Genomic DNA, 24,964 nt, shown 5'->3' with positions numbered 1-24,964 from the left:
CGACCGTCCGACCGTCCGTCCGCCCCCGCCGCCGCCTTCCCCGCCTCCCTCCGGGGGGAGCCCGAGCCGCCCCCGGCCGCTGCCCGCCCTCCTCCTCCCCTGCACGGGGCGGGGGGGTAGGGCAGAACCACCGCCCTCCTTCGCCTCCCTCCTTCCTCCTCTCCCTCCTGGCCGGGCCGCCCCCCAGCGGGGGTCCCGGTAACGGCACACCGTCCTCCGCTCCCTTCCCATTGTCCCCCCCCGCCCGAGGTGTCCTGGGGAAGCGAGCCCCGCGCTCTGCTCCTGTCCATGGGAAGCGGCTCCTCGTCCCCTGGGGACACTGAGACACGGGGGCAAAGAGGGACATTGGGGCACTGCAACACAACTGAGGCACCGGGGGGACGTCGTGGTGCGGGAGGATACTGGAGCACAGAGAGGACATTGGGACAGTGGGGCACGGGGGGACACTGAGGCACAGAGGGTGACCCAGGTGCTGGCATCAGTGACAGCCGTCGCTGGCCCGAAATGCAGCAGTGTGGGGAGCACGGCGTCCTCCCGGGATGCCCCTGCGCTCACAATTCCCTCAGGCCCAGCCCTGGGACCCACACGCAGACCCCACGGGACAGCACTGCTCCCCACGAGCTGCGCATCAGCCCCAGGCATCCCCTGCGTCCCCTCACCCCACTGCAACGCAGCACCTCCGCGCCTCTGCTCTACCGCTTCCCTCCCAAATTAGGACGAATCTATTTACACTGAAGCTTTACAAATGTGTGTTAGGGACGCATGCATCTCAATAAGCGCGCTCTAATTAACAACTGATATTTATTCAGCCCGCAGTAAATAAGCTGTCTGGGGCAGAGCAGGCAGCGCTGCTGCTGGAGCGGTGCGGTGCCGTTTATCCACCCGGCAGCCCCTGAGATGCGGTGACAGAGCGCTCAGTTCATCTGCAGCTTGCCTACTGTAGCAATTAAGGCTAATTAAAGCAAGTGGGTATGAAACATCACGAAACTTTTATCATTCCTTTTTAGTGGGTGATTATTCACTCTGAGCTGCTCTCTTTGCAGAGCCTCCCAGCGGCTCCATGCGGGTTCGAGCAGGGCTCCGGCACCTGGCTGCAGCCTGGGCGCGTCCTCTCACCCCTCGGTGCTGCTGGCACAGCTGTGGGTCGTGTTGGGGGTGGTCCCACTGTGCCTCAATTTTCCCGTTCTGGTCGGTTGTTCCCGGTGCGGTGGCACAAAGTGACTCTGCTGGCATCGAGAGCGCGGGGACAGCCACAGCACAGAGGTAACCGCAGCTCTGTGCCATTCCATGCCAGCACGTGGGGCAGGAGGCTGCATCCTGCTCCTCCAGCTATGGGGCAGGCTCAGGGATGGCTTTTTGCTGCCTTCTGCCAAAGGCTCCGTGGGGATGGTGGCCTCAAGCTCCACTGAGGGAGCAAACATCCCCCCACCATCCCCCCGGAGCAAGGATGGGAAGAGACCGCGGGCCCCCGGGAAGCGCCGAGGCGAGTTGGATTTCCAAGAATCAGCAGCACCAGCGGCCAAGAAACCCGAGCAGAGCGCTGCAATTTTCAAGCTGGAGACAATTTGCCTCCGATGGAGCGTCATGCGGTGCAGCGTCGTCACCGCGGGGCTCCCCGCCTCCACCCCTTGCTCGTGCCAGCCCGGAATTCCTGCGGTGTGAATTCCGGGTTTGTGGCGCTGGAGCAGCAGCTTTGTCTCTTCTGGTGGAAGTGCTTCGCCACAAAGGCGGAGGCGCTCAAACCCGAGCAGAGGAACTTTCCGTGCCGGCTGCTCAGCATCGCAGTGTTTTCTCCATCGTTTCCGCCCCCCCGAAAACCAAACATTTTTGGCACGGGTCTTTGTGGCGCACAGCGGCTCAGATGGAAAATGGCTGCGATGCTCTCCAAGCCTCTTCCCCCGGACGCCACTCACACCTCGTGCACCCACCAACGGGATTTGGGGCTGAAGACCCCCGCGCTCCCTCCTACGCATCCCCAGCCCTACGGAACGTCACTCCCTCCCATCCCCTTTGCAATCCTGCACCGCCAGGGCGGGCTCCGTTCCCTCACCCATATGGCGTCTCCATGAGTAATGAAAGCTGCTAATTGCCACCAGATGCCCCAGGACTGCCTGCCGCTGCTGCTTGCTGCTGCCTGGGGCTGGGAAGGGAAAGATAGGAACCAGAGCCGGCCCTAAAGTTTGGGCTGGGCTGGATGTGGGGTGGTGGAGAGAACAGCAAGCAACCAGAGCGTGAGGACATGGCTGCTGTTCTGAGCAATGAGCGCCGTGACCCAGAGAGCAGCGCGTGGTGTCAGGGGGCTTCGTGCCCCCATCCTGCAGCAGTGCCCTGGAAACCCCAGCTGCACCCCCTGCACCGAGGCTGCGGTCCCCAGTGTTGCACAACTGGAGTTGGCCCCAGCCCAGCGCTGCCTCGCTCCCAGCACGCAGCCTGCAGCCCAGCAGCCAAACCAGCCAGCAGTGGGATAAGCTGGGCCATGCAGTCAGTGCTCAGTGGGACGACCAGGGGATGAGAGACCCGCGCTCCGGGGGTCTGCATCCTGCCCCTGCACTGTGCAGCTCCCCATGGTTGCAGCACACAGACGGTCCTCCCCTCGGGCCCCATCTCTGCTCCTCCTCAGACTGTGCCCCTGTCCCTGCCCCAGGCACCAGCTGCCTCCAAAGTTTGCTCGCAGATTAATTACCGTGTCATTCAGCACCCTCAGCTCCTGCTCTCATTTGCACAGCAGTGCGTCAGGGTGGGCTGAGATGCAATCAGGATCCAGGGCACAGCAGGCAGGGCTGGGACAGACGCGTCCCCAGCGAGCGCCATCCCGCGGGCCGTAGGTGGCACACGAAGCACCGCGTGGCGGCCCCGCGGCTCCACAGAGAGTGAACTTTTATTTCCAACAACGACAGCACCTGCCCCGTGGGGTGGGGACGGCGGGGACGGCTGGGAGGGGGCGGCCACGGGGCGAGGGCGCCCGGCCACGGTTCCACTACCCAGCGTGGGGGGCGTGGGGTGCCCGGGGCCGCCGCGCACGTGCACACGGTGCACTGCGTGAAGAAACATCCCGGTAGAAAAGAACGGAGATGCCAGGGCCTCGGCGGCCGGTCCTGCCCGGGGGGGGCCGGGAGGGTGCGCAAGTGAGCGGTGGGTGAGTGTGGGGTGCGCGGTCCCCCCGCGGGGATGGCTCCGACGGCTGGGATCCCCCCGGGCGCAGAGGAGGACGGAGTAACACAGCGTCCGAGCTGGTCCTGCGCGGGGCTCACACCTCCGTCTGGAAGTCCCCATCGGCCGCATCCAGACCAGCGCAGGGGCCCTCCCAGTCCGCACAGCGCAGCTCCAGGCGGTCCCGGTGAGCGCTGGGCAGCGAACCCAGAGTCATCGCCTTGAATGTGCTCCAGGGCTTGGGCGGCGCGGCCGGCGGCTGCGGGTCCTCGGGGCCAGCGGTGTCCTGCGGGGTGAGCGGGGCTGCGGTGTGTGGCACTGCACAGCTCCAGCCCTATAGGGGGCACAGCCACCCGTGCCCCTGCATCCCTGTCCACACACAGCCCCGCACTTACAGTGGCCACGCTCTTCTCCCCACCGCCTGATGAGACGCTCCATCGCTTTTCTCGCTGCAGAAAGAGGCAGCACTCAGCCCCACAGCCCCCCCCCAGCCCAGGATCCCACATCCCCCCTGAGTGCCCAGCTCTGCTGGAGCCCAGAGCTCACCTTGATGGTGCCAGCAGCTGGCGCCCGGTACCGGTCCAGCGTGTGGAACTTCTGGTTGAGCTCATGATAGAGCTCAGAGTGACGCTTCCGAGTGTGCATCACCTTCTGCAGGGGAGAGAAGAGTCCTCAGCACACGCACCCACACCCATGGGTGCACAGCTGCCACTTGGGGACACCCAGGGACAGTCCGGCTGTGAGCGACATCCCATCCCACCAAACCAAAATGTTCCCACCCAGTGCTGGAGATCTGACGGGCAGTCAGCGTTCTGCAGTGCCCGGTGTGATGTTTTTACAGCCTGGCTCTGCCCCATCTGCTCCACGTGGCACAGCTGAGGGTCCCTGCCCCACCACAGCCCGCTGCCACCGCTCACCTCGAAATCCAGGTCGGAGTACCGCAACCTCTTCCTCTGGGGGGGGGATGCACAGAGCAGTGGGGAGGAGAGGGACAAGAACAAGGAAAGGTCTTTGCAGGCCAAGGCAGAGCCTCGGGCGTCACACAGCCATCCCCACACAGCAGGTGCCAGGCAGGGAGCACGGGAACAGGGCAGCTCTGCAGCCCTTGGCACACACATATATGCTCATGCACGCTCACCACCCTTCTCCCCACTGCTTCCCTCCCCACGCACACACATCCCCCAGCACACCCAGCCCTGCGCCCCTCCTCACTTCCCGCTCACCTCCAGGGACCCCACTTTCATGGCAGAGCCAGGCACGGTGCGCGGCATGGTGCGGCTGCGCTCCGACAGCTCCGACGCCAGGATCTGCCGCACCGTGGGGTGCTGCTTGAACTGCAGCCCGTAGGGGTGCTTCACCGTCCCGTAGGGCTGGCTCAGGTTCACGTTGACGTGCTCCACCGAGACAAAGCCGGGGTAGGAATCCCCTTCTCCTGCCCCGGTGGGACGGGGGGTCCCTTCCTCAGTGCTGGGCCCCTCCTCGCGCTGGAAGGGCTGCAGGCTGCGGCGTGGCAGCACCATATAATCGCTCTCCCTTGGCGGCTCCGGCGCCCGCAGCCAGCCGTACTCCAGGGGCCGCAGGCTGCTCTCGGTGCACAGGTAGACAGGACCCTGTGCCTCCAGCTGCGCCGGCGGCTCGCCCAGCTCCAAACCGGCCACCACGTTGGGTGTCATCTTGGGCACCTGCACCAGGATGCTGGCGGTGGGGATGTTGCCCGGCAGGCTGGAGAAGCCCAAATTGCCCTCTGAGCTGGTGTTGAGCTTGGGGTCTTCGTCGCCGTCCAGCGAAATGCGCGACAAAGTGCCAGTGATGGTGGCAGGGTTGCAGGTGTTCACCTCCTTGAAGAGCACTGCGGGCAGACAGGGGGTTGGAGGGGGTCCTCTGGGTGGGTGGGGGACAAGGAGCAAGCCCCCACATGCTGGCATCACATCAGCATCGTGCCCTCTCCATGGCATGGAGCGGCGATGTCCCCAACCCCCGCGCACGGCACAGGGAGCCCTCACCTGTCTGACATGCCAGGTCAACGTCCTTTTCAAAATCTGTCTATAAAAACACAGAAAGAGGGGGAAAGGGAAAGAGAAAGAGAGAAGAGAGAGAGAGGTGGGGAAGTGAATGCATCTTGGGGACCTGCGGGGCACACGGGGGTCCCTGCCTGCTCCGCGCTGGCGCTGCCGCGCTCACCAGGATCTGCACCTGCCCATTCTTGCAGGAGTCGGGCGAGTTTTCATTCTCCTCGCTCCTGCACACCCCTATCTGACACTTCACCACGTCCTGGACCTGCGGGGACACAGCCGGTGATGGGGGTCCCCCGCAGGCAGTGGGGTGCCCCCGCGCCCCTGGCCCACCTCTCGGCGCAGGAAGCCGTGCACAGTGATGATGACGAAGCCCTGGACGGAGTTGAAGACGGCGAAGAGGACCTGGAAGAGGATGGAGCGCCGGTCGGTCATGGCGAGCACGGCCGACATCCAGGTCAGCGCCAGCAGGGGAAGGACCACGCAGGAGCTCCACAGCGATGCCCTGGGGCAGGGAGAGAGGGCAGGGGGTGAGCCCACCGGAGGGGCGCACTGACACAGCCCCGAGACCCCGACTGCTCCCCGACTGCTGCACCCACACGTGCAGCATCCGAGCACTCCCCCGGGTCCCCTTTTTCTTGGCCATGGTCCCCAGTCCGGTGCTCACCCACGTGTGGGTGAGGGTCATGGGAGCTCCTTGTCCCCCCATCAGTCCCAGGGCGCTGGGGGCCGCGGGGTGGCCCTCACCCTCCCGTAGAACAAAGGGAGGTATTTGGCACTGCCTTTTGGGGATGCGTCCCCTGCAATAGGGACGTCAGGTGGATAGGGGTCCCACCAGCACCCGGGGTCTCAGCGCCAGGAAAGGGCTCCCATGCTGCCCTCCCCCAATCCCCACACTCCAAGCGGGAGGAGCAGAGCCCCCATGCCCCGACCCCGGCGATGAGGTGATGGCAGAAGCCATGCCATGTGGGGGGATGGCTGCAGGGGGCACGCGACCCCGCGCCCGGGGCCGCCCCGAGCACACAGCCTTGTCTCACACCCCATCCCTGACCCCACGGGGGTGCCCAGCACCCACCCCAAGTACCGACCCCCCCTCCTCCCACCCCGGTCCAGGCTGTGCTCGGGGTGGGGACGCAGCGGGCGCGTGGCGGGCACTAACATGGCGCTGCTGGCGGTGGCGGAGGTCATGGCCGCGCTGGACACCACGCCGCACTTGGTGCATTTCAGCAGCAGGCTGCCGCAGGGGGGGGGGCTTCGAGCTACGTGCCCACCACCCCCCCGGCACCCCGCGGCCAGGAGCGGGCCACGCAGGGGGGGGCAGGAGGGGACAACAAGGCAGGGGGGCAGCGGGAGGGACAGATGGATGGACAGACGGATGGATGGACGTGGGCAGAAAGCAAATGGAGAGAGAAAAAGAAATAGAAAGAGGGTTAGTTGGGGCGGCAGAGCTGTTAATGATTTGCAGCGGTGGCCAAGCGGCAGCAAGGGGGGTCCACAGCCCCTCTCCCTGGGGTGACAGCCCCCTCCCCATGCGCTGCCCCCAAAGCCCCCTGCAAAAGGGCTGCTCCAGCCTCAGTCCCACCTCCCACCGGTGTGACAAATTCTGCTCCATGCTAACCCCGTGCCCATGAGCCCCCGCAGCCCCCAGCCCCACAGCAGGGCAGGGGGCTCCGCGCCGGCCCCGCACAGTCCCGCCAGGCGCAGGGCACTTACCCAGCTCGCTGCTTTTTGGACTTATCTGAAATGCCGTCGCGGGACATGAGCTTGTTGAAGACGATGATGCCCACCAGCATGTTCACCTTGGGGGGAGCGGAGCCAGGGTTAGGGCATCACGGCCCCCACGACACACAGGAAGGGTCTGGGGTCCGCAGGGGTCCTTCCTACCAGCACAATGACGGCTGCGGGTCCCACGAAGGCGTAGAGCAGACCGCCCTCCAGTGAGAGCCAGCAGCTGCGGGGACCGGGGGGGGTCAGGGGTGTGGGGAGGGGATGCCCCCACCCGCTCCCCATCCCCATCCCCAGCCTGGTGCCCCCCTTCCCCACGTACTAGCTTGCCGTCCCATAGCCTTTGGTCCGTGTGAAGCCAACGGAGACGGCGACCACGAGTGCTGGCAAACCTGGAGAAGGGAGGGAGGTGCTGTGCCCCTGGCCCCCCCTCCATGACAGCCCCAATGGATGGGGACAGGGAACACAAGCCAAGTGGGGCCACGCTGCTCTCCGCCTTGCCTCTATTCCTTACGAGGGCTCCAACAACCCCGCGGGGAATGGGAAAGTCGCACGGTGCCCCATCCTCCATCCCGCCAGCCCTTACCCCATCCCAAGCACAGGAAGCGCTTCCTGACCAGGCGTGTCCGGATGCGGCCGATCACCGCCAGGTAGGACTGCCAGGCCTCCGTCAGCACCCAGCAGAAGGATGAGAGGAAGAAGAAGTGGAGGAAGGCGGCCGTCATGGTGCAAACGCCCTGCGGGGACACGGGGAATTTCAGGGGATGCGGCGCGGCGGCGGTTAACATCCTGTGCCCGCGGTGAGGGTTGCGCCAAAGCCGTCACACAAGGCGTTTAATCTCGAGATTGAGTTAATCCAAATCCAATCTGGGAGTTGGGGGTGGGACGCAGCGCGTGGGGGGTGTGGTGAGATGCCCACCTTGCTGAGCATCTGGGTCTGCCCCACGAGGATGAGGACGTTGGAGGCCAGGATGGAGACGCAGAAGTTGAGCAGAATGATGGAGCGCTCTGACTTGATGAACCTGGGGGCAGAGAGGTGTGGGGCTGGGGGGTTGGACTGTCCCCTCCCCGTCCCCTTCCCGTCCCATGTCTCCAAACTGCTGCATGAGCTGCCCCGACTCAGGGATGGTGCCCACCCTAACCCCAACCGTAACCCTATCCTGACATTCACCTTTCCCTGCATGGCATCACATCGAGCTGATCCCATTGCTCATGCTGTGCCCCCTTCCCACCCCACTCCCCACCTCTGTCATGCCTTGGGTGCCCCCCAGTCCCCCACCCGACTGGATGCTCACCTCCAGAACGCAGCGTAGATCACCAGCAGCGTCAGCAGGGCCATGCAGGACACAGCACAGCCGATCATCAGCGGCACCGACGGGCTGCCCGAGGGGTCCATGGCCTGAAGGGGAAAGGAGGGAGAGGCTCAGCCCAGCCTCCCATTGGCAGCTCCCTGCTGGACCCCTCTGCTCCCACTGGGGACCCCCTGAGCATGTGGGCGGTGGCAATGGTGTGGCCAAGGCACCTTCCTGGGGACCCGTGCCCATCTCCATGTCAACGGGGGATGTGGGCAGAATAGCAATAGGGCAGGGGCCTTATGCCACAAGGGTTGAGACCCATCCCCTAAACAGAGCCCACGCCACCTGAGCGCATCCCTGGGACTCCAGGATCCCAAACAGTGGGGAAACCCCCCCCCCCTCTGGCTCTGACATCCCCCATTGCACCCCCCCTCAGTGCCACGGCCGCGACACCTCCTCACCCCCACCCCAGGACTCCCGTTCAGCCGTGCCCTGCAACGTTCCCATCCCCACCTGCTGTCCCCATCCCCACCCGCTGTCCCCTACCAGGTCTTTGGGCAGCTGTGCGACGATGGCGAAGGTGGCGAGCCGGCGGCACTGGCATTTGGTGTGTGCTGGAAGGGTCTCCAGGGTTTGGCAGCTCTCCGTGTCCCAGTTTCCCAAGCCAGCATCGCTGATTAATGGGACAAGCACAAGAGGGAGAGAGCAATTTGATCAAACCACCGCACAGCCCCTCGCAGCTCTGGATTAACCCTTCACTCACCCCCCCAGGGTGAGCGCCTGGGGTGCGAGGCATGGCATGAAGCGCTGATCCCCCCCTGGAGCCTCAGTCTGCAATCGTCCCATCCAGGCTGGGGGGGGACAGCCAGACAGAGGGGTCCAGGCCTGGAGGGATGGGTGTAAGCAGTCCTGGGGCTCCCCAGCACCTGGCGCAGGAACACCCTCTGCAAACTCAAATTCAGGGGGGCAAATGCTCCCCCTCTGCAACTGTGGGGCCAATGCCCTGCAAGAGGCAGTGCTGGGATGGGGAGCCCATGGGGATGCTGTGCCACTTGCATAGGGCAGAGGGGACTGAGCTGTGGGTCTGTGGCACAGCTGGGAACATGTGTCCCCATGCTGGGCTGAGACCCACCGCGCTCATCACAGCCACAGCCATCACCACGGCACATCTCCTGCCAGCACCAGCCCCCCAGCACCAGTGGGGCTGTCCTGGCACCAGGGATGCCAAGGTGCAGGGTGCCCAGGGGTGCTGTGTCCAACCCCACGATGCAGCCCCCCCCCCCACCGTGCCCTACTTTTCCTCTCTCCTGCCACAGCAGCAAGCACTGCGCTAACAAATTGCATCTGGCAGGCTGTAGGCAGCTGTCTCCAGCGTCATGCTGAAGCAAATCGATACCCGCACCGGCAAAATTATCCCCCAGCCAGAGGGGCTCAGCGTGGGATGGCACTGGCCCCACTCCCCACGGTGCCTCTGGGGCCATGGGAACAGCACCTCCCCCCCCCACCCCATCCCTGTGCCCCACTCACTTCCTTGAGTAGTCCCAGGTGACGCACTGCGGATGGGATGTGCCCTGTGGATGGACAGACGGACGGGTTGGACCCGGCCCCACGGGGTGCCCATCCCCACATGGGGCAGGAGGGGCTGAGGGGACACTCACATTGATGATGTGGGAGAGCTCCACCAGCACAAGGGGCTCGGAGGGCCTGGTGGGTGGGCGCACCGTCACCATCAGCACTTTGGAGGTGACGGCCAGCGGGGTCCTGTGGGGAGCAGGCAGCTGCGGTGGGGACACAGGGACATGGGGACAGGGGGACATGAAGACAGGGGGACACGGGGACAGCCCCACTCACCTGGGGGGCGGCAGGATGAGTCCCAGCGTGCGGTACAGCACGGCCCCGATGACAAAGTGGGACGACTCATCCAGCTCTGCAGAGGGGACGGAGAGCGGTGCTGCAGTGCAGGGAGGAGCAGAGCCATTGCCCAGCACACGTGTGTGCATGCATTGCAGACATGCACCCAGCAGGCACACACAGCTGCTGGGACACGCAGGAGGGAGCACACGGCCCTGCAGCACAGGCACACGCTGCTCTCCAGCAGATAAGCAGGCAACATGAGCAGGCATCATGCCACCTGCACACGCGTGCACACTTGCAGCTGTGCGCTCAGTCATGCATTCACATACGTGCACACTCGTGCTGACACAGACTCCTGGACGTGCATGCTCAGCCACGTGCACATATGGACACACTCACAAAGGGTCAGGTGCACACTCACATGTCCTCACACGTCTGCTCACACAGCCAGAGAGGCACGTTCTCACGTGTGCGCCCTCACATGTATGTGCACAAAGAGGCAAGAGCGTGCTCACACCCATGCTGGCTCAGACATGCACATACACCGGTGCAGACTCCAGGATGCCTACGCTCATCCACTTGCACACACGTGTGCACACTCCCTCCCCTGCCCACCCCCGTACCGGCAGAGGCGAGGCTCAGCACCTCCCTGGGGATGAAGAGTTTGTCCTCAGAGCTGCGTGCCCAGTCCTTCATGCCCCGACGGCCCTTCATGGGGAAGTTGATGTCGCTGGACACGGCAGAGACGGGCTCACGCTGGATGCTGATCACTGTGAGCACAGCAGGTGTCATCTCCAGGACCCCCCACCCCAGGACCCCCCACCCCAGGACCCCCACCCATCCCACCCCACTGCCCGTCGCTCACCCAGGTTGTCGGTGACAATGAGCGAGCTCTGGAACGCCTTGAGTGCATCCCCCACCAGGTGGATGAAGTCCTCCACCACCTTCATCAGGTGCACGGAGCCGGGAGAGACCTGTGGGCAGCAGGCAGCTTGGCGTACATCCCCCCCATGGGACACCGTAGGGGCACCTCGTGGGGACAAACGGCCACGCTGCTCACCTGCTGTGCGTCCTCCCACTTGTCCCTGTTCTCTGCATCAACCATGTAGCTCACCACCTGGAAGAAGCGCTGCAGGGACGGGGCTCAGTGGCACCGGGGGTGGACAACCACCATCCCCACCAGCACCCAGCAGTGCCCCCATCCTACCTGCACATCCTCAGAGGACGGGATGTAGGTGGCTCTCTTGAAGGTGTCGGTGACGTTGCGCAGGATCTCGACGGAGAAGAGCAGGTCCCCGCTGTAGTAGGTCTTGCGGGCCATCAGCTCCAGCAGGCTGCGCACCACCTGCGACATGCCCTCACCCGCCAGCACTCGCTGCCCCTTGGCCAGGTGCTCCCGCAGCTGGATCAGGATGAGGGCAGGGGACAGCAGTGTCACCCGGCGGCCAGCAGGTGCCCTCATCCCTTGCCATGCCCAGAACTAATCAGACTAATTAGGGAAGCAGCAGGAAAAGGGGGCCGGAGGGTCTTTCCATCGCAAGAGTCACTTTGCGACTTCCTTCCCCACCCTGCCTCAGTTTCCCCACGTGGTTACCCACAGGGCGACGAAAAAACCACCCTGTGGAGCAGGAAGCGTGCTAAGGGGACACCCACCCTGCATGGGGACAGCAAGGGACGGGGACTGCGGACCCACGGGGACAGGGGACGGAGCGTGCACCTACTGAGAGATGCAAGTATCGATACTCGTGGGAGATGCAGCGGGCGAAGCTGGGCACACCCCAGTATGCAACCCCGTGGGGGTTCAGCAGGCACCGGCGGCTGGCGGACCCTGCAGGGGAAACAAGGGCTGGGGGCTCAATGGCAGCACCCCCAGGGCTGGGGGGAAGCTCGCCCCACACCCCTCACCTGTGGCATTGGGAGGACACTTGTTGTAGATGACGTCCCCCGCTGCGGTTTTCTTCCAGGTCATCAGCATGACGTACTCGTCCTTGCACATCTCATGGTAGGCTGTGGGGCGGGAAGGGGGTCAGACACAGCCCCGGCCCCTGGGTGGGCGCTGGGGGCTGCCCCGTACCTGGGCACTTCTTCTCATTGCAGGTCTTCACCTCCTCGCCCGTGCCCTCGCAGGGGTAGCCCTGCACGCCGGTGCCCTCGCACATGCGGAAGCGGCGCTGCCAACCCGTGTCGCACGTCTTGGAGCAGAGGCTCCAGTGGTTCCAGGGGCCCCACTTGCTGTCGGCTGTGGGGACAGGGACACCGTGGGGGCCCCGGGCTGCTGAGCGCGACAAGCGACACCCAGTGCCATGTAGGGATGGGGACGGGGCAGGGCTGTGCTCCCGCTGCGCTGCTGACTGCAGAGTCAGTAACTTAAATCTCTCCAACAAGAGAAAGGTCCCCCCCCTGCAGGACCGCTGTTGGCAGCCTGAGGGCACCCAGCCCACCCTACACCCAGTTCCCTCCACCTGCAGCTGATGCAGGGAGAGATGAAGGACGGGGGGGAGGACAGGGCACAGCCGTTAGCCCCGTGTCCCCATTCCTGATCCCCAGGACCCTGCGGGGCAGTGGGACGGGGTCAGATCTCAGTCCCACCGTTGCGCTGCGTGCACCAGGACCTGCAGCCATCAGGTACCGATGGGTACTCAGCACGGTGCAAGGAGCAGCAGGGATGAGCAGCACAGAGATCTCCTCCAGCTGGAGGGAGCAACCAGCGCAAGCTGGGCGGCTGCTGCACCCCAGCACTGTGCTTTTGTCCTGCTCCCCATGCACCCCCCTCCGCAACGGTGACCCCGCAAGCATGCCAGCAGCTTCGCAACACCGACAGCGACACCACAGCAGCATTAAGGCAGAATCATGCCGCATCCCTCCCGGCCCCCCCCCAGCACACGGAGCCTTACTGGGACACATGGGGTTGGAGCACTCGCGGGCATCGGCGTGGGCTCCCCGGCACTCCCCCCAGCCATGGGCTGAGACGCTGCACTTGCGCGTGCGCTGCTGGGTGCCGTTGGCGCAGGTGACGGAGCAGCGGCTCCAGGCGCCCCACTCCAACCACTGCCCTTCCACTGTGGGGACAAAGTGAGAGAAATGGGTCAATGCCCGCGCAGCCCCAGCTGCCCACCGCCCGCACCGCGCTCTGCGTGCAACGGGTCCAACCTAACGACGCGCCGCTTCACGTGGCCAAGCTGAGCTGGCAGCACCCAGCTGTGCCCTCACCAGGGTCTCTTCACCAGGACCGACCCCGACCCCACAGCACTGCTGCTACGGCACAGCAATGCCGCAGCACCGCTCTGCACCATGAACTCCGACAGATTCCAGCACTCCGGGTGACAAAAGCCACAACGCGCAGCTGGGGACGCAGCCCTGCGTGGCGAGGATGTTGGGTGCACGCAGTGCACCTCGCGTTCCTCCTGCATCACTGCACCTCACACGGGGTGTCCCTGCAGCCCACGGCTCTGACACAGCATCTCCGACAGCATCTCCACAGCTCCGACACGCAGCCAGAGCCCTCCGCTGCCTCCAGCACCTCCCCAGTGCCCCACGATGTTCCCGTGCCACCCCAAGTGCAGCACACTCTGGGGATGGCTCCTCGTGCCCATGGTGGGGACTCCGGGCCCTGCAGCACGGCTGGCTCTCCATGGGGACCACTGCGTGGGATGCACCCCTGTGTCCTCCCCATGCTGTCCCATGTCCCCGTGGCTGCAATGCCTGAACCTTGCATCACTGCAGCCCCTGTGCCGGGAGCACAGCCCTCACTTTCAGCTCTTTTCCTGGCTGTCCCAGGGCTGGGGACACGGAGCAGGGGGAGAGGGGAGTGGTACTGACCCAGGCAGGTCGCGATACTGCAGGGCTTGGCCTGCAGCTCGGGGCCCTCGCAGGCTTTCCCTCCGTGCTGCGGGGCCACGCACCGCCGCGTCCTGGTCCTGGCCCCTCGCCCGCAGGTCACCGAGCACAGGCTCCACGGGGACCAGTCCTCCCAGGCACCGTGAACTGCAACACAGCACAAGGCCGTCACGGCACACCTGGCTCCCTGGGCTGCAGCCTCCCTGCTTCCCCTCCTCCTGGCACCGAGGGGTCCTGGACATTGCAGACCCCTTGTGCCTGGGGGCACCGCTGGGCATGATCCCATGGCACAGCTGTACCCTCCCCACCTTTGTGCCCTACCAGCTCCAAGCAGGCAGCAGCGATGCCACGTGGCTCCCTGCCCAGCTCCAGCTTCCCTGCTGGGTTCCCAGTGGTGTGTGCATGCTGTGCCTGCTCACCCTGGCACCAAACCATGTGCACAGCCTCTGTGCGTGTGCACATTACATGAGCTCAGCTCATCTGGAAGCAGCCAGGGACCGTGCAGCTCCCCAGGCATCCTAAAGGATGCTCTGTGAGCTGAGATGTCCCCATCAGCTCCCGCACCCAGGGGAGCACCCACATGTCATGGAGTGCACAGCCTGCCTGCTGCAGACACACTGCTCCCTGCAGCCCCACACAAGATGCACAGCCCCCTTAGTGCACAGGGCACAGCAGGCATCCATCCTGCTGCTCCTGCCCGTGATCCTGCTATGAGCACCAGGCAGCTTGGCCACCTCCTGCCACGCACAGATTGGGATCAGCTACCGGTGGCTTCCCGACCCCAGCCCCACGCCATGGGGCGCACACACTGCACTGTTCCCCAGGCACAGCGCTCCCCGGGTTCGATGCCCCAGGGAAGGTGAGATGATGGGGAAACGAGCTGCACAAAGCCGCATCCTCGCTCCCCCCATTTTCCACAAACGCACAGCGCTGCTGTCCCCATCCCTGCACGTCCCCCCGCTGCCCCATACCTGGGCAGGTGGCCGTGTTGTTGCAGGTGCGTGTCTCCCTCAGCAGCCCACTGCACAGCGTCCCGTATGGAGAGGAGACACAGGAGCGCGTCCGCACCTGGGAGCCCTGCCCACACGTCAGTGAGCAGACACTCCACTGCGACCACTCCTCCGCCGCGGGGTCCCCTGAGGGGAGACAGGGTGTGAGGGATGGGGACAGCGTGGGGAGAGTCGTGCGGACCCTTTGAGGATGGGGTTGGAGTTGGGGACGGGGTTGGAGACGGGCAGCATCCACAGGCACAGCGAGCACGAGCACGCCGAGGTTGCAAGCAGGGTGAAGGAGCCCCCGCTATGGCACTGCTGCTCCCAAGCCTGGAAAAAGGGTCAGGGCTCAAGATCTGACACTTCTCAGAGTCCCTGCGCAGATCTGACCCTGTGTGGAGTCCCAGCCCTGCACGACCTCTGGGTGCCCTGGGAGACCTGCGGCATGCAGCACCGCCCGCCCTCCCCGCACAGCCACACTGCTGACATTTGCAAGCACCCAGCTCTGATGAAGCTTGATGATCTACCTGAAGCTATCGGACAGACCAGAAGAAAAGGCCATCAGTTTAAATTAAAAAGGAATACATGGAAAAAGGCTCTGAAGGGGACAGAATTTGTCCCGCAGGCAGGCTCTGCTCCTTCCGAGCTGCCTGCATCATGGGGCGATGGGGCCATCCCTCCCATGGGGTCATATTTGGGGTGGCAGTGGGGCTGGGTGCCCCCCACAGTGGGTGTTCCCATGCCCCAGGCTGCACCCAGCAGTTCCATGGGGTAGGAGCCGGCTGTGGGAGATCTGCATGCTGGGCACACGGAGCAGTGCTGGGGCCCATCCATCTCCCAGCTCGCCTCCAGGCCCATCAATCAGGAGGTGCTGGGGAGGGGGAGCACAGCACTCCAATTACCCAGATGAATTTGCCAAATAAATACATTTGAACGAAACAATTAATAGATTTTTCTTTTCTTTTCTTTTCTTTTCTTTTCTTTTTTTTTTTTTTTGCTTTACAACCCTCGGAGGAAGGCGCAGAGGAAAAATGTATAAATGGAACAAATGAAGTCTGTCCGTGGGCTGGAAGCAAAGGAAGTCACTCTGTCTGCATCACCCATCACCCTGTGCAGAGCCACCCATCCCTCACCCTACTGTACCTGTCTGGGCCATGTACACCCCTGGCTCATCCGCCGACCGCGGCCACTGCGTCTTCACCTTCTGGTTCTCCTCAACAGCATTGCCTGGAAGAGAGAAGGGCTGCAGTGAGAGCAGGAGGGGGGCGGGCACGGGGGTGGGACACTGTGGGGACAGCAAATATGGGGATGGGCACAGGGACATGGGGACAGAGCGGGGATGGGATGTGGTGCAGATGCTGTGAAGTGGGATGAGGATGCCCAGCCCCATGCTGAGCACTGTGCGGCTTCACGGTGTGTGTGAGGGTCAGAGATGGCTGAGCACAACCACAGCCTCAAAATGCACCACACCTCTGCCAGCCCCTGCATTTTGGTCGCGTGGGCTGAAATCGATCCACGCGCTCCAGGGTACCGATGTCCCCAGTGCACCCCTGGGCACCCGAATGGCAGCGAGCGGCGGCGCTCTCCCTTCCCCACCGAACAGATTGCTGCAGTGAGGTGGCACAAATTTATGGCTCAGCTCACCAAAAATAACAAGAGATCCATCAAGAGCGTTTGGCGTGAAATTAACTGGCACACAGAGGGCTCAGCAGAGAGGCACGGGGGCAGCCTTACCCCATCTCCCCATCCAGATCCTCCTGGGATCCCTCTGTGTCCCCACATCCAGCACACCGACGTGATCCCAGCGGTGGGAGCAGCGCGGTGCCATCGGGATGGAGGTGGCACCGATGTCCCCAGGCATCAGGGTGTAGGTGGCACACACAGCCCGAAGCCCCACTGCACCCCATTGCCGGGCCAGCTGGGATGGTGTGACCAGTGACCACCTCAGCACAGCGACGTCCCCATGGGACGGACAGGAGGTGACACGGGGATGTGGAGCACCCAGCTGTGCTTCTTGTGCCATGCACGCAGGTGATCCATGGCTGCAGGCACGGAGCACCTCCTGTGCTGTCACTTTGCAGTGCCAGAAGATAGACTCAAATTTACCGACTCGCCTTCATGACCCGGCCTGGCTCTGCCCTGTGCTGGGACGCAGCCCCGCTCTGCATGCGCCACTCTGCAGCACATGGGGACACGGGGGACCACCAGGTGCTGCTCAGCCATAGGGCCACCCGGCCCTGAGAACAGCACAGTGCAATTACAAACATCCCCGCGAGAGCCCGGGGAAGCCATAAATCCAGAGGATATATGAGGGCGCTCTGCCCAGCTGTGTTCGACAGAGACACCAAATTCAATTTTCTTTGGAGAGCACTAAATCCCCAGTCCTCACTGCAGGGCTCTGCCCGCAGCCATGCCCAGACCCTGCTGCACCCGTAGCACCTGACCCAGGGTTCCCCATAACGCCGCTGCTGTGAGGAGGGGGTCCTTTAGTTTGACCCCCCCAACGGTGGCCATGTCCCTGAAAGCTGGGAGCCCACAGCATCACTGCCATGGCGGGGGCTGCTGTGGGGCAGTGGTTTCGGTGGAATGGGCACCGCGGCCCCATGAGCTGCACAGCTGGAGGGCTGAGAGCCCAATGGCAGAAATATGGGCAGCACAGCTATGACCCAAGCAGTCACTTCATGATGCCCCGAGCCTCCATCCACCCGGTGGGGCAGTTCAGCCTGTGTGGACTCGTGCACCCACACGATGCTGCACTCCGGGGGCTGCATCCCTTTGGGTTCGTGGTGCACAGGGACGGCGCTGGGGATGGGAACTCCATGGCACCGCCACAGCTGGGAACAGGGCTGCATCCCTTTGGCTCCCACAGTGTAAAAGGGGACAGCGCTGGGGACGGGGACCCCGTGGCACCGCCGTGGCTGGGAACGGGGAGGCCCTGGGAGCTGCTGGGCCGATGCCAGCCCCGAACGGCTGCGGCTCTCGGCGGAGGAGAGCCGGTGAGATCAGTGCTGGGCACCCGCCAAGCTCTGCTCACAGGCGCCATTCAGCCCCAGCCCCGCTGCCGCCCTGAAAGGAGCCCATTCTCCCCCCGGGGGGCTCGGGGGAGGCCAGGTGGGAGCAACCCCTCGCTGCCATGAAGGATGCTCTGTGCTCCGGGCGCAGTGACGCACGTGAGCGCCCGGTGTGCGTGGGGATGCAGTGCAACGGGGACGCAGCGCAATGGGATGGCACCTGGACCCGGCGCTCAGCTCTTAATCCTCCCATGCAGAGTTGCATTTGAAGTGGGGAGGGAAGGGGGGGGAGAAGAAAAAAAATCAGATCAAGGAGCTCCCATCGGGATGAGGCGATTTATAGCCACGCAGCTGAAACGGACCGGGGATTTATTTGGGGGATCTGCCCGTAATGACATTTAGCTCCTGAAATAAATGCTAAAGCCCAATGAAATTATATATATACACACAGCCCATCGCCACCACCTAATCTGCTGGGAGCAGCGGTGCCCTGGATAAAGAGAGAGCAGCTAAGCTCCTCATTGCATCGCCTGGGGCTGGCACAGAGGAACAACATCTGGCCAGACGTGCTCCAAAAGCACCAGGGATGGCGCCACGTGCAAAGGGCGCGTTGGGATGGGAGGCTCCCCAGCAGCCCAGCCCCGTGGCTCAGGGCAGGGGGGGCACGACTGCTTTGCTTGCAATTTGTTGCCGCAATTCCATCCTGAGCAAATGGCTTTGCTGTGCCTGGTTAACAGCCCGGCCGTGCCATCCTGCCTGGAATAACAAGAGCACGGGCTGCAGCAGTCAAGGGTAATTTGCCGTGGGAAAGGGTCATTTTACCTGCAAATTGTTTTCCACGTCTGCACCAATGCAGAGTGACAGCGCTCCTGCTCCGGGCTCGCGGTCAGGCGAGCAGAAGCGCGGCCGCGCAGGAGGAGAGCGAGGCCCTGGGGCTGCACAGGCTGTGCTCAAAGAGCCGTGGCAAAGCGCAGGGGCTGGGCTGGTCAGAGCGAGCTGCAGCTCTGGGAGCTCAGTGTGTTGCTCAGAGAGAAGCACCCAGAGCTGGGAGTGGGCACGGGAGGGATTTACCACTCGTGTGGGTTCTCAGCTCCGTGCGCTACGCACGCTGGGCACCCTCCTGTCTCAGGAAGTGTATGCAGCAGGATTTATCCTTTGCGTGGTGTTTCTGCTCAGTGCAGAGCCCATTTTGCATCCCCCCCCCAACCTTGAGAAGTTGCATGAGCAAGATCCATCCTTCGCATATTTCCTTGCTCCACAACCAGATGTGGATTTGCACCTCCATTCCCGAGGAGCGTGCGTGGTCAGGATCCATCCATTCACATTCTCCCTGCTCAGAGCACAGTGCCCAATGAGGGACAGGAGTGTGCATGAACTAGATCCACCCTTTGCACCATCCCCGCTCTGTCTCTGGCCCCAAACCCCATCCCACCACCCCCCAGCACGCCCCACTCACCATGGGGGACTTCGGGCAGCTCGAACTCATTGCCACTGGCAGAATGCAGCTCAGGTTGGGGGCAGCACTGGGGGGTGGCAGCGGGCGGCGGGGCAGGCGTGCGGGCGGTGGGGAGCCGTGTGCCGTTGTGCCGCGGTGCCGGGGGGCTCTCTGCTTGGCAGCTGCAACCCGCGTGGGTGAGGCCGCAGCGCCGGGCGCCGGGGGCTTGCAGGCACTCCTCCAGCCAGCGGCACAGCACGCTGCATGTGAACTGGCTGGAGTTGTTGTTGTTGATGAGCAGCACCTCCACGAAGCGGAACTCCAGCGCTTGTGGGGCCAGCAGGCGCGGGGCAGCCTCGGGTTCCGCCGCCAGGCACAGCTGCACAAAGTTCTTGTCGAAGTGCAGGAAGGTGAAGGGCCCCGAGGCCTCGCACAGCTCCAGTTCGGCTTCCTCGCCCTCCTCCTCCTCCTCCTCCTCCTCGGGGTGTGGGGAGGGCGGGGGGCTGGCGGGCTCCGTGCGCGGCTCGCAGGTGTAGTTGGCCAAGTAGTGGTCGAGCGGCAGCACCATGGGCGAGAAGTGGGTGCACACCTGCTCCTCACGGTTGAAGCGGAGGTACAGAGAGTACTTGGTGGGGTCGGGGTTCTCCAGGGTCCAGGAGCAGCCGGAGGAGATGGTGGGGAAGAGGTCCTTGAGAGAGAAGGAGCCGTAGAGGACGCCGGAGGCCAAAGCGGAGCAGGCGCTGGGAGCCGGGTCAAAGCCCCGCGTGAGCCACAGGACAGACGATATCACAGCCAGTAAGAGGGGACCAGCAGCGGTCATCCTATGGCATTTGCCCTGTGGGAGAGATGGACGGATGGATAAGCAGACGAGACAAATGGGCAGGCAGATGGATGCTTACAGGGAGCTGCACCAGGAGTGCGGAGCTGGTGCAGGGGGGGTCAGGCACATCGGGTGTCCCCAGCCCCCAGGGGACAGCCCTCACCCAGTGCTGCCCCAACCCACTGTGCTGCGGTGACCTCCATGATGGCAGCTGTGAGCCAAAGCCACCAACGCTGCAGCCCCTGCTCGCTCAAGGGCAGGAGCTGTGCAGTGAACAGATGCTGGGGGTCACCGTGGGAAATGCCACCCCCTGCAACACAGCCCCCAGGCTCTGCACAGCACCCAGGACCCTGCTGCCATCCCATTTCCACGCACATCCCTGAGATCGACAGCCTCTGCAGGGATCCCTCCTGCAGCCCCGACCAGCACTGCCCAGCAGGCACAGCACTCTGGACTCATCCTGCAGCCCCCCTGCACCCCACAGCTCACTGGGACGCCCTGCTGTCACGGCATCCACACCTCCCACACCAAAACCCCAGCATGGGACGAGCTATCATTCCAACACCTATTTCTTGGGTACCACACCAAGCACGCAGAGCACTGCTGTCAATAGCTGTTTAAGAACTCATTAACAAAATAATGCACGCGGTGGCCTTTTTAAGCAGGACCAGAGGGCAGCTTTACAGCAGCCAAGGACACCGATCGCCCATCAGCACTGCTCTGTGGGGCAAGGGGACAACTGGAGAGGGCTGGGAGGTGCCCCTTCACCCTCAGGCTCTTCCACATTCCAAATCCTTACTGCTGGCAGCCGGGCTTCCCCTACACAGGGCAGGAGCCGGAGCTGCGGCTGAGGCTGCGCTGAAGCGGTGCAGGGCACATTAGGGAGCTAAAAATAATCCAGCTCACATGCAACAGGCACAGGGGCTCAGTGCCGGCAGCACGTGCACGGGGAGGAAGGCACGGCAGGCGGCAGTTGGGCAGGATGGAGGTGGGACCCCCAGGTGTAAAATGGGGGGGAATGAATGGAAGCACTGCTTTGCTCCAGCCCCGTTCAACGGGAGACCCCACAAGCAGCTGCGCCGTTCCCCTGCCAGAGCCCTGCAGGCATCACAGACACCGTCAGGATCACGGGGTCCCCTGGAGGATCTGACCATGTGCAGCTTTAGGGATGGCAAGGAGGAGGAGGAGGAGGAAGGGGAGGAGGAGGTCAGATGGGGACACGCTCCACTCTGCAGCGAGCTGAGCGCGGGGCTCCCGCAGCCTGGCAGGGACACAAGATGGTGCTTGCTTCCCTCACCCGGCAGCAGCGAGCAGGGAACACTTCGACCCCTCTGCCAGCACAGCCAGCACGGCTCCCTGCATCCCAACCACGCTGCCCTGCAGGAGCATCCCGCAGCCCAGCCCCACAGCAGGGCCAGGATGCTCCCAGCATCAGCGCACAGCCGCTGCCGAAGGCCTTGTTAAGCACCAGCCCCGCTCCCTGCAGTGAGTGCTGCTGCCGCTGCAGTGAAAATATTTCATTGGGCCTCACGCTGAGCCTGAGAAGATATTGAACAGCTGGGGCACCGAGTGACCCGCGGGGACACAGAGCTGCAGAGAGGCTCAGGGACATCGAGGCTGCCACCAGCCCTACCTGGCACCGCCGTGGGGACATCGCGCCGTGCAGCATCGCCGTCCCAGTGCTCCAAAATGGCCCCATCCCTCGTGCAGGGGAGAGCCCAGCACACACCTTGCCATGCTGGGAGCTGTGGGCTGCAGGGATCCCCGCTGCCCCCGGAGATCTGCTGCATCCCAGCGCCTCACGGGGCTGTGGGAGCTGCTGCTGGCACCGCTGGCACCGCTGGCACACTGCAGCCTGCTCCAGCCCCTCTCATCTCCCTTTGTTTCCCCGCCCGGGCTGAGGGGAGGGCTGGGTTTTTAATTAAAGCTTTTAAAGAGCCATTACAGAGCCGGGAAACGACGGCATGGAAATGACAGCGCTGTGCCACAGGGGGAGGCGTGGCGGCTCCGCTGGGGAGTGGGCAGCGCTCCATCACCACTGGGATCCCACATCTCCCCATTGCTGCCGGCATCCTGCATCGCTCCAGGTTCCAGCAGCAGGAGGAGGCGCTGCCCTGCACCGCAACACCCCGGCTGTGCTCACAGGCTGTTTTCCTGAAGATCTTTGCATTAATGGTGACTTCATGGGGGACCCCGCACAGCTCCATCTGCCCAGCCCCGGTGCTGGGAGCAGAGGTTTCTCTGTGCCAGGCAACGGTAGAAACAAAGACACCGCCCCAAAAGCGATAAGCGGGCGTCACTAAATCCTGCCAGCATTAATAATCTGAGAAACGATTAATGGCAAAGTAAAGGAGATTTGGGTTTTAAGCGACACGCTTTTCAGCCGGGCAGTGTTCTGTTAATAGGCTGAATGAGACACGCGGTCAGCGGGACTTCGGGAGGTGAGGGAGCAGGGCAGGGCACGGCGCGGGGCAGCGCTGCAGCACCGGGCAGCGGGCTGGAAAGCAACGGCAGGAGGAGTGGGACGGTGGGTGGTTCGGCACAGCGCGGCACGGCTCGGCGCAGGACGCACAGCCACGCGGCTGCGGGCACGGAGCGCCTCCATCCCATCGCAGCACATCGCAGCTGCCCAGCGCTGACCGCCGGCGAACCAAGCTCCCTAACGAGCTCTTCCCCACGAGGTGAGCCGCCCGCCTCCCACTCCTGGCATCTTCGCTTCTGCTTCAAAGGCAGCGGGAGCCTCAGAGCCGCCCCTGCGCTCACCTCCCGCTGCCGCCCGCACCCAGCGCCGGCGCGGCCTCTCCATCCCTCCTTCAGGCTCTGAGCTCCGCCGGATGAAAGAGCAGAGCACCGAAAACGCAGCCTTCCCCCCTTTCGGCCCCCCGGAACGCGGCACCCTGCGAAGCACGCACGTGCACACGTGTGCGCCCAGGCGTTGCGCGCTGGTGCCGCCGCGAGCACCGACCCGTGTGCGCTCGGCTCGGGGTTGGCTTTGCAGCGCATCCCCCCCTGCCCCCGCTGCCGCCCCTCTCCCTGCTCGCTCCCCGTTTCCTCCCCCCCCGCAGCGCCGTGCCTCCCGGCTCGCTGCCACCGCCGTTCCTGAAGCACGCAGGCTGGCAGCGGCGCGGAGCCGTAATTAATGGGGCCGCTTTGCCAATCAGTGGCCGCGCCGCGCTACCACTGGCAAGCACAGGCCTTTTTATTTATTTTACTTAACTGCTGTTGGTAAAACTCCGCTCCAGAAGCAAGGCCGGGAGACGGCGAGGGGGGATCTCCGCTGGGATTAAGGATTGCGCTCTGCCAGGGAATGGTGTGAGCACAGCCCACACCCCATCAGCAGTGAGGCCCCCCCAAGTCCGGCACTGGGCTGCTCCCTCTGCCATCCCAGTGCCACTGGGACGCTGCTCCCACTGCACAGACCCGTCCTGCCCCTCCTCCCCGCCCCCCCGACACCGTGCCAAGGGGCAGGGGGTTCCAGGAGGTCACCAAACTGGGGTTCCAGACCTTCAGGCAGCGGCAGTAAGTGGATGCGTGTGGGGTGGGGGTTCAGTAGTCCCTGGTTTTGTCTGGAGCTGGATGCGTCGGGAGCCTCCGAGGTGCTGCTCTCTGGGGAGGAGAAGAGCTTGGATCCACCCAGCTTTCGGCAGACATTGAGAATGAATAGATGGGCTGAGAGCAGAGGGACGCGGTGGCCCCTGCAAGCACAGAGGAAAGACGGAGCCTTGATGTTTGGCAACCGAGTCGGGTGGCTCCAGGCCAGCTTCGTCCCCATTAGAGGATGGCAGCGTGGTAGGAAGTGAATTTGCAGGGCCCTGGTCCAAATTCCCTTGGAGAAGCATTGAGGCATCAAAGTAGGCAGGTCCCAAAAGGTCCGTGCATCCGTCCGAGTGTGGGGCTGCCGCATCCCCTCCTGTGGGGCACGGAAAGTACAGGGAGCCTGTGGGGACGGGGCTGTCCTGCCCCATATCTGTCACTCAGCAGCGATGGGCACAGCCCAGGTGAAGGAAAACCCATCGATTCCCGTGGTTCCATATAGAAATAGCCTGGATGCAGGCAATGATGGCAGCACCCACAGGTCTGTGTCCATTTTCTCTCCAGCTCAGACTGAGGTTTGTAGCATCCCAGCTCTCAGCTCCTGGCGAACTCCTTAGATCAAAAGCAGTGTGTGGGAAGAAAAGGCCTCGAGGAGGAACTGCTGCCAGGCTCCAGCACAGAGGGGCTGACGCCGCCTCCAGTGTCCGCGGTGCCAAACCCCACTGGGGAATGGGGCTCTGAGCAACCCGACGAGGGCGGCCAGGGGGCAGCCAAGCGAGAGCCACAGTGACAGTGACGACAGCTGTGGCCGCCCCGCTCCTCCCCACCTCCTCTGTGCTGGGACCACATGAGCACCAATGCTGGCTCCCACAGCCTGGCTCCAAACCGAGCCGCTGTGGGGAAGGGCTCAGCCCCCACTGCTCCCAGTGCCTCCCCAAAGCACCGCTCAGCGCCAGTCCCACACCACATGCCCCATCTATCAGCATCACCCACCCCAAAACCACAGCCAGACGCTCAGCACAGCACAGCTTGGCCACCCCAGGGCTGCCTCCTTGGGGCCAAATCCCCACGTCAGCGGTGCCAGGCGGCATCCAGCACAGCAGCAATGCCATGACCTAGAAAAGCAGAGGGCTGCTCACACACCGCGAGCCACAGCACACACTGCCAGAATGGGGCTGCACAGATCCTCCTGGTGCTTCAACAAGTGACACAGGGACACATGTGGCATCACTCCATCTGCACATCCCTGAGCACATAGGTCCCAAAGGAAGGGAAGGGAAGGGAAGGGAAGGGAAGGGA

The 24,964-nt window shown here is 63.8% G+C and overlaps 1 protein-coding gene across 1 annotated transcript in view; it reads right to left on the bottom strand.

Moving 5' to 3' along the window:
* Nucleotides 1–3,135: 3,135 nt before the first annotated feature.
* The window catches only part of ADGRB2 (adhesion G protein-coupled receptor B2), a 67,322-nt gene continuing 45,493 nt past the window's right edge, over nt 3,136–24,964 (bottom strand). The window contains exons 2-30 of the mRNA XM_042834146.1: nt 19,333–20,146; nt 16,009–16,092; nt 14,845–15,009; nt 12,931–13,095; nt 12,111–12,275; nt 11,942–12,043; nt 11,758–11,864; nt 11,244–11,438; nt 11,097–11,165; nt 10,902–11,010; nt 10,660–10,806; nt 10,034–10,109; nt 9,841–9,943; nt 9,710–9,753; nt 8,729–8,855; nt 8,183–8,286; nt 7,807–7,909; nt 7,474–7,624; nt 7,210–7,279; nt 7,047–7,113; nt 6,876–6,961; nt 5,496–5,667; nt 5,332–5,427; nt 5,154–5,193; nt 4,374–4,999; nt 4,068–4,103; nt 3,697–3,801; nt 3,546–3,599; nt 3,136–3,436 (exon numbers count right to left, since the gene is read on the bottom strand). Of these exons, the coding sequence (XP_042690080.1) occupies nt 3,248–3,436; nt 3,546–3,599; nt 3,697–3,801; nt 4,068–4,103; nt 4,374–4,999; nt 5,154–5,193; nt 5,332–5,427; nt 5,496–5,667; nt 6,876–6,961; nt 7,047–7,113; nt 7,210–7,279; nt 7,474–7,624; nt 7,807–7,909; nt 8,183–8,286; nt 8,729–8,855; nt 9,710–9,753; nt 9,841–9,943; nt 10,034–10,109; nt 10,660–10,806; nt 10,902–11,010; nt 11,097–11,165; nt 11,244–11,438; nt 11,758–11,864; nt 11,942–12,043; nt 12,111–12,275; nt 12,931–13,095; nt 14,845–15,009; nt 16,009–16,092; nt 19,333–20,131 (4,356 nt within the window). The 5' untranslated portion in view covers nt 20,132–20,146 and the 3' untranslated portion in view covers nt 3,136–3,247. The remainder of the gene's footprint in view (nt 3,437–3,545; nt 3,600–3,696; nt 3,802–4,067; nt 4,104–4,373; nt 5,000–5,153; nt 5,194–5,331; nt 5,428–5,495; nt 5,668–6,875; nt 6,962–7,046; nt 7,114–7,209; nt 7,280–7,473; nt 7,625–7,806; nt 7,910–8,182; nt 8,287–8,728; nt 8,856–9,709; nt 9,754–9,840; nt 9,944–10,033; nt 10,110–10,659; nt 10,807–10,901; nt 11,011–11,096; nt 11,166–11,243; nt 11,439–11,757; nt 11,865–11,941; nt 12,044–12,110; nt 12,276–12,930; nt 13,096–14,844; nt 15,010–16,008; nt 16,093–19,332; nt 20,147–24,964) is intronic.

This window comes from Centrocercus urophasianus, unplaced genomic scaffold (assembly GCF_019232065.1).
Source record: "Centrocercus urophasianus isolate 14NV4802_14NV808 unplaced genomic scaffold, USGS_Curo_1.0 seq_43, whole genome shotgun sequence".
Classification (NCBI taxonomy): Eukaryota; Metazoa; Chordata; class Aves; order Galliformes; family Phasianidae; genus Centrocercus; species Centrocercus urophasianus.
The sequence above is the reverse complement of the archived record's forward strand: the minus strand, read 5'-3'. Positions and strand labels throughout refer to the sequence as shown.